General features: G+C 39.0%; 1 protein-coding gene across 3 annotated transcripts in view; it reads left to right on the top strand.

Moving 5' to 3' along the window:
• Positions 1-8200, top strand: part of ccdc88b (coiled-coil domain containing 88B) — a 61314-nt gene extending 53114 nt beyond the window's left edge. For all 3 annotated transcript variants that reach the window (XM_082547348.1, XM_082547350.1, XM_082547349.1), the window contains 4 exons: positions 2316-2423; positions 3919-4076; positions 7353-7694; positions 8003-8200. In XM_082547348.1, coding sequence (XP_082403474.1) covers positions 2316-2423; positions 3919-4076; positions 7353-7694; positions 8003-8073 — 679 coding nt within the window. In that variant the 3' untranslated portion in view covers positions 8074-8200. The remainder of the gene's footprint in view (positions 1-2315; positions 2424-3918; positions 4077-7352; positions 7695-8002) is intronic.
• The last annotated feature ends 741 nt before the right edge of the window (positions 8201-8941 follow it).

Here is an 8941-nt window from a genome sequence, read left to right on the forward strand (position 1 = left end):
ATGTTAGTGTTGTTAAAAGCAGCTGTTTGCTGGTGAATGTTCACCCCGTCAGTTTAAAACTCAGCAGTTTTGACCCGTCGGGTGACCGCACCAATTTTGTTATTTTGTAAAGATTTAAGTGGCATCAAACTGGAAAAGCAGAGGTGTCCTTCAGACCTTCGGTGTTTTATTCCAAAAGGTTTGACTGTAGCCTTGATCAAATATGACTATACCAATGATTACAAATGAAATTCTAATAGAATTTTATTATTATTATTATTATTATTATTATTTTGTATTTCATTTTAGAGTAATAGTACTTGGATGAAGTTGATCTAAAAGTTGCAAGGCTCTTTGGTTTGGATGCTTTTTAAAGTAAATAAAAGAACAGAATGAGCTGCAAATCTCATATTTTATTTACAGCAGAACACTGAAAACATATCAAATGTTTAAACTGAGAAAATGCACAAGTCTAGGAAAAAATAAGGTCATTTTGAATTTGATGGCAGATGGTAGCATCCTGTCTTCTTCTGACAGCAGTGCGTAACATCTGGAAGCTGAGGAGACCAGCTGCTGGATTTTGGGGGAGGAATGTTGTCCCATATTGTCTGATGTATGATTCTAGCTACTCAACAGTCCTGGATCTTCTCTGTTGTATTTTGTGTTTCATGAAGCTCCCAATGTTTTCAGTTCTCTTCAGCCACGCCGCAGCACTGTCTTTCTGAAGTATGCAAGGCCTTTCCTGAAAAGACGTCATCTGGATGGGAGCATATGTTGCACTAAAACCTGGATATATCTTTCAGCATTCATGGTACCTTTACAGATGCGGTGCCGATTTTAAAGGCACTAATGTCCCCGCAGACCATCACGGATGCAGGCTTTTGAATTGAGTGCTGATAACAAGCCAGACCACAGAACAGTTTCCCATTTGGCCTCAATCCATTTTAAATAAACTTTTGCCCAAAGCAGTGATTCAGAATTCACACATGACTTCTTCTTTCGTGATGGAGCTTTAACTTGCATTTGGGGATGGCACATATTTATTCACAGACAGCAATTTCCAAAAGTGTTCCTGAGCCCATGCAGTGACTTCCAGCTCAGGGTCCAAAGATCACAGACATGATTTTGGACCTTGTCACCTGTACACAGAGATTTCTCCAGATTCTCTCTTTTGATGATCTTCCATGTAGATGATGTGATGTTAAAAGTCTTCACAATTTTACAATGTGGAACATTATTCTGAAATTGTTCCATAATTTGATGATGGATTTTTTTTACAGACCTCTGCCCATCTTTGCTTTTGAGAAACTCTGGAGAAAAACAATTTTTACACCCAATCCTATTACAGACCTGCTGCCAATTGCAAATCATTTTTCAAAATGCAGGTTACATATTCGTCCATGTGAAAAGTCCAGTTGTGTTCAAATGAAAGAAAAAAATATTGATGCATACCTCTGAGCAGTGGTTTTTAAGACTCATCGCACTTAACTGATTTGTTTTCTGCTCACCTGAAATACTTTACTTTGAAAGGGTGTGCAAAGTATTTGAGAGCCAGTGCTGTAGTCAAACGATGTTCTCCCTTCAAACGAGTGCAGGAGGAAATGTTTTGAATCGAGTGAGAAAACACGTAAAAATGACTGAGAAGCTTTCATAAAATGAATTAAAACCTCCTTCAAGAGTCTCGATCTTAGTTCATAGTTTTAATACTGTAGTCGTAATACAAATTCTGAGGAAGAAGCACAGCTGTCAATTTGGTAAACAAATGAAGTAGATAATCATAAAGCTTTGCATGACACAATTTTATTTTTATTAAATTATAATTCAGTTAATATTTTTTGTAACTGAATTATAATTTCTGTAATAGCTGTTGAAAAATTTCAGTCTGGAAAAAAGTGGTGGGCTAAAGGAGTGATTGAATAGCCATCAACAGCACCGTGAACACTGGGAGGCTAAAACTGTCCCGATACCTTGATGCTGGACTAAATGTTCCATCTATTACTCCTGCTTTTGAGACTGATTTGAGAATACAAGCTGTTTTTTCCAGCAGATTCATACTTGAGCACATCGCAGCTCAACAGGGTCGCAATAACATCAACACACAGTCTCGTATCTGATGTGCTTGTTAAAAAAAAAAAGAGAAACGAGCTCCAGAAGTCTCCATTACTCACAAGAGGATTTTAGGCGTTAGTTAAATCACACACCAACAGCCACGTTCGTGCACACTACCAGAATAATCCTATTAACTTGCACTGATTATGCATGCACGACGATGTGTAAATTTTCCTCCCGCTTCCTCTGAGCTGCTTTGTTCTGATGCTTCGTGTGTTTTCCTTCAGGGAGAAGCTGAGCGAGCTCCGACGGGAGAAGCAGAAGTTGGTGGAGAAGATTATGGATCAGTACAGAGTCCTCGAGCCCAGCATGCCATCCCCAGCCAGCAAGGCCAAGTACATTATATAAATTTGTTTACATGTACAATACACCAAGCTGCTAATGTATTTGTTAATTACACCCGTGCAGTATATAATACAGGAGTGAGTGATATTGATTTCATGTAGAAAGGCAGTTGAAGCTGTTGGATATGATAGGTGTAGGTCAGATTCCCACCAGACACAAAAAAGATGGGCACCGTTAGTGATTAGCCGGCGAACACAGCAGAGAAAGTTGCAGTGAAAGAGCCTGAGAGATCCCTCAGGAGGTAGCGGAGACAAAAAAATAGTTAAAGGAGAGTAAACACTAACTTTAAATTCTCAACTGTTCCCTGAAATAAAGACTAAACCTAAGTAAATTCACATTTTGTAAACTCGTAGTTTAAGTTTAAGGAAGCCATAATACAATCTGGATTCGTACACTTTATTAGGGACAGTTCAGCCACTGTTACAAATATGGAAACTCCACTACTTTAATATTTTTATCCTCTTTATTTACGTGCATGAATGTACACTTAAAGACACTTTTTTAAGTAAAACAGAAAGTAGAACAGAAAAATGAGGCTACAGTTTACTCGGGCTCACCAAAACTGGACAATAGAAGACTGGAAAACGTTGCCTGGACTGAGGAGTCAGTTTCTGCCATGACTTTCATGTGTAAACAATATGAAACCATGGATCCATCCTGGCTTCAATAGTTCAGACTAGTGGTGATGTAAGGGTTTGGGAGATATCTTCTTGGCACGCTTGTACCTGCTGAGTATCGTATAAGTACCACAGTCTGTCTGAATGTAGTTGCTGATCCTGTCTTTTCCTTTGACACAGCGTACCGTCTTCTGATAGTTGTCTCCAAACGGATAAGGCACAGTGTCACAGATCATCTCACAGTGCCAACAAAAACAGAACATTGCAGAAAATTAGACTTAGTTGCAGAGTAGCTGCACTGCATTGTTTTACATTGACTGTTTATTAAGTGTGTGGCGAGCCAAGTGTTTTGTGAAGATCCATTTGATATTGTTAAAGTATACATTTTTAAAGTGTTGCCGTGTTATGTTGCATGATTCTGATAAAGCCTTTTATCACAAAATCCATCACTACAGGAAAATAAAACACTAACTTGAGATGGATAACATATCTGATAGTAACTGTGTCAGTATTGTTTTAGAAATGTGTCAGTTAAAAACCAATGAAGAAGAATACAGAATCATATTGTCAGGGGTGGATTTTGGCATCCAGACATGTTGACAGCTGACCATTCTCTTCCTGTACCTTTACACCTTTTTATGGTGGTGACATTTTAATTATAGCGTTTCCAGTTGCACCTTCTACAGGTGAAATCCTGGCGCATAAACGATACATGGCACAAAAAGCATTTTGTGAACAAGATGAAACCCCTGACACTTGGCTTCCTCCCATTGTTTCTGGAAAAATCAGGGTGTGCAGTGCATGCACACACAAACACTCCCATAGCTCATCTCTTTGTAAATGGTCCCTGTCCCCTGTGTCCTCGTAGGAAATCTAACTGGATTGCAGATAGGATGAAGAAGCTAATCAAACCCCGGGGAGGAGGAGGAGGAAGAGAGGGACGCGCCCTCTTCACCGCCGCGGGCAGCGTGGAAAACCTGGCCGACAGCGCTGAATTTACATCAGACACACACGCACCTCAGCCTGGTGAGATCTCACACACACCCACAGAACCAAGCTCACTATACCCCCCTGCCCTTCCTGCACAACGACAAACACACAAACAGCAGCTGACTGGTTTTCACAAAGATATGCTCACATGCTCAGCCCATCAAGCGAGCCTGCAGGCATGCATACAAATCATCTCATGACTACCAAGTGTGGTCGGCATTGATACCACTCTCTTCTCCTTAGATCTCTCCCCATAGAGTGCCAAGACTCACAGAGGCTGGCTTTCTCTGCTAACCACATGTTGAAAGGAAAGAGATTCGTGAGGCTTCATTCGCTTTTTATGCATTTACTGACTGAGAGTCAGAAAGACAACTCTCTGCAGACGCTTTCAAAGCCGGGATTCAATCCTCAACCTGCATTCTTGATGTGTTTTCTCTCTTTCTGACATACCAACATTGTCTCTCACTTAATTTTTATTTCCCTTGCAGTGTGTTTTCTGTAAACCCCTGGATTTCTTAAACTCGTCTCTTTTTATGCCAGAGAAAGACTTGATCTTTCATCTACACAACAAGCAGAGAAAAGCAGAAAAACTCCCTGAAGTGAAGAGCCAGCTAAGACATTTCTCAAAACTGCTTCCTGTTTAATATGTTTGGGGTGACGTTTACCACAAACATTTAACTGATTCACAGCTGTTTAACATGACAGGTTGGATTTGGAGTAGTATGCTTGCAACGATCAGGCTTGTATCAATGCTAAGCTCTTTTGTTAAAAAAAAAAGGTGCATTAGATTATCTAGAAAGGAATATTTTTATTATATCATTTATGCTTTTAAACAGGTGTATTTGGCAGGTGGGGGAACCCTAAGCTTCAGTATTGCAGTGCAGCAGAGTCAAAGTCAACTAACTTTTACTATGAGCTCTAGTAGATTTGTTTTTTGTGTACAAGCTGTGATCAGCTGACCTTTGCTGCTGCTTCTCTGAGGTTTACTGCTCTCTGTGGATTTAGCCAACTACATTTCTACAGTATATAAGCAGATTTTAAAGCAGCACCGTGGCTGCTTTCCAACACTAACCCACTATGATAGTGAAATTGTTACTAAAGAACATCATCAGCTTAAATTCAAACTGATGACTCCCAGTAGACTCCTCCTGGATGCAGGCACTTATTTTGAAGCATTATATAAATTAACTAACTTTCACATTGATGGTCAGTGAGTATATATATATATATATATATATATATATATATATGATTTAAATAAATTTTAATTCTGAATTGTTTCAGTGCCTCATCTCTCAGGTAGCGTCTCTGATGCTAGCCAGGATGTAAAGTAAATGTCACCTTGGACATCAGTCTTCCCCAACTCTGCAAACTACTGTCCAGCTTAAACTTTAACTAACATGGAATTATCATCACTTAATTGGTTTGCATAAACACCTCCATCTCCTCTGAGGTTCATGGATGTAGTGAAGGACATGCAGAGGGTTGGTGTGACAGAGGAGGATGCTAGGGACAGGGTGCGATGGCGGCAGATGATCCTCTAAAGGAAGCAGCCAAAAGATGGAGAAGACTTGCAGAGCTGTCCTTACCTTTAAAAATGATCTCTCATCTTCCTCTCCTGTCTTGTCTTTCTTACATCTTTGTCTAACCTTCTCTGTCTCAGAGAAGAAAGCTGATATTTTTCTTCCCCCTGAGAAGTACAACAACTCTAGCTAGCAGGTTCATTGTGCACCACACTGCACAGCTCAAGTGGTGTTTTGGATTTTACTAGTTGAGCTCTTTGAATACCTGCCATTTCAAGAAAAAGGTTAGTCTGTTTATGCTCGCTTCTCTCTTTAGAAGCGCTAGATGCTGAAATACTGGGACAAACAGCTTTGTTAACATCCGTAGTGTGTATGCAAGACAGCAAAGAAAAGAGAGGAAAAAAAAGATGATGTTACAGGCGGTACTTAACTGTCTCCACAGCATCAGCTAGATGAAGCATGAAAAATTAACTTGATTTATAGTATTTTGTATTAAACTGTCTATCACATTTAATTACTGATTTATGAAGGTGTCAGAATGCACTCTTGCCGACTTTAACCCCTGCTTTTAAGAAAACGTAAAGTTCTAGGCAATATTGGAAAGTGCTCATTATAACTTGTTGTTGATATCGTTCTTATCACACCTCGCATTTCAATTCCTAAGAATATATACATATAGCAAGAGAGATATGCTAGTTTACACATAAAATATCATATCATCCACTCTGTGAGCTCTGATTCTGCTGAAAATAACTCGAACTCGACTCCAGTCTGAACAAGATAAGATGCAGCATTTTTTCAGCCTAATGTCCTAAATGATGCATTTTCATTGTTATTGTTAGCGCTGAAAATGTGCTCGAGTTCTCGGCGGCACTGTTAAGTATTTATTAGTAGTGCATAAAAATACGTAACAAACAGCTTAGAATAGACACTAATGTAGCTGAAAACAGGCATGAGCACACATTTAAGTGTTTAAAATCAATAATTCCAAAATTTGTTATGATGCTATATTTTAAAAGTGTAAAATCATACATCATTAATAATGTTATTGTTGTTAATGAACGTGTTATGTAATATTTTATAAACCAGCCGTTATATGTTTGCATACAGTTGATGTTAAATGTTGAACAGGAGGATTTAATCAATTCTGCTCTGCAATTATTGGCATGTTGACAACTAACTATTAAAAGAGACTAACATTTCAAATGAATAGAATATTTTACATATATGCCACAAATGCCTGCTATAGAGCATGCACATTTAGTTGTTTATACATGTAACATAGTGGCTTGATAATTGCTAAATAAATGTTTAAAATGAAGGGTTAGGAACTGATTTTTCTCTGCTTTTCTGCTGTATCAAACCAAAGAGGTCCACATCACTTGTCGGTCTCACACTCATGGATTGATGGCTGGCAGTGCTGCAGATTGTACAGGCTTAATGTGTGGCTCAAGGACACTTAGACATGAGGAGGGAAAGAATCAAACTAATAACCTCGCCATTAATGGCAATACAGGCCAACCACCTGAGCCACAGTTATCTTTTCTTTTTTTTCTCGAACCTATATTTGTCCTGAGTCCCTGAAACTGCTTTGGCACTGGAAAAGAAAAAAATGTACCTTCTATCTTTGTGCTGTAAATGGGCTCATCTGGCTAAACACAAATGCAGAGGATCCTGTACATGAATATTTCTGAATGAATGATTAACGATAAAATTATCAACTGCAACAGTGAACTTATATTTTGTTTAAGGTTTCCTTTATAATAGTTTATGAATCCTTTTCATACAGTTCCAGACCCTCGCAGTGCTCCGGTCTCTCCTTCTCCCCTGAGAAAATCTGCATCCCAGACAGACCCGGAGGTCTCTCTTCCCGGCGCACCAGCTACGCGCGCTGGCTCCGGGGGCCGTCGTAAACTGGGATCCCGTCACGGCTGGGGGTTGGGATTGGCCAGAGCAGGCTCGGGAGTTTCACAGTCTTTTAGTCCCGGCGACCAGAAGACACATCCACGCCAGCGGCTAAGCTCCAGCCAGAACAACGCCGCCGTCCTATGGGAGGGAGAGAGAAGTGCATCTCAGGAAGCAGACGCCCCGTTGACCGGTCAGGAGAGCGCCGAGGAGGATGAAGTGAAAGGTGCGGAGGAGAAAGGGGGCTGAGAAAGATTCATGTTCATGTTTTCTTTTTTTTCTTTAAGAAGGAAAACTGTAAATAAGTAACAAAGGGGATTATTCGGAAGAAAAACATTTACCAGCTTGTTCAGATGGATATTTTCAAACTTCTCCTGTGTTAACAAGTGAGCTGCGAGCACATCTTTGGGGTAATAAGAAAAACATTAAGCCAAATGAAAGTCAACTGTAAAGAAAAATAAACTGCACAGAATCACCACACCAACTAAAATCCCTCAAAGGTAGACCTAGTATTTTTTTTCTTTTGTCTTCCAGATAATCAGCACTCGAGTGACGACTGCACAACGGCACAAGACAGAAGTGTAGACTCCCCCCAGCTGAATTAATAACAAATGTTTTATATTATGTGCTCCATGGAAACCGTTTTCATGCCTCTTCTTGTGTGTCTGCATATTTTAAATACAAGATCCTCCTAGTATTTTTGAATACATGAATAAATGCTTTAATCAGTCATTTGAGATCTTACTCATTTGTGAAGCAATTAACACCCTCCTTAGTACATACTATAAATAAAATTAACTGTACACCATCTATATATCTAGTGCACCTATAAAAAAAAGCTGAATATTGTGAAAATGTTTTCTTTTTCATTTTAATTCAAAGAATAGAATAGAATAGAATAGAATTCAACTTTATTGTCATTGCACATGCACAGGTACAGGGCAACGAAATGCAGTTTGCATCCATCCAGAAGTGCTTAGTGATATAGATATATTACAATATATATTAGCAATAATATAGATATGTAAGTATATTACAGAAATGGGTCTATTATGTTATAATGTACACGGTATGAAGTATGTTGTGAATATTCTATAACTATAAGTATGTACAGGCTGTAGTGAGTACAAGCTATGTACAGGATATGAACAGGATATAAATATGAAAAACTATACAGAATATGAAATAAATAACTTTACAGGAATCTGAGATATACAGCTATACAGAAATGGGAACTATGCAAGTTGTAAACAGTTGTAGGGTTAAAAATTATCGTATGTACAGAATGATTGTTTACACAGAGCTATACAGTAGTGCAGTTAAGGTAAGTGAGGGTGTGGATAATTTCTACAGAGGCTATATAAAGTGCTAGTGGTTGTGAGTGGTGGTTCACTCCATGTTATTATTGTGTGTTTGAGGGTACAGTTGTCCATTGTGTGTGTGTGTGTGTATGTTCAGTCCATGAGTTAACGT

This window comes from Aulonocara stuartgranti, assembly GCF_965226115.1.
Source record: "Aulonocara stuartgranti genome assembly, chromosome: 2".
Taxonomy (NCBI): Eukaryota; Metazoa; Chordata; class Actinopteri; order Cichliformes; family Cichlidae; genus Aulonocara; species Aulonocara stuartgranti.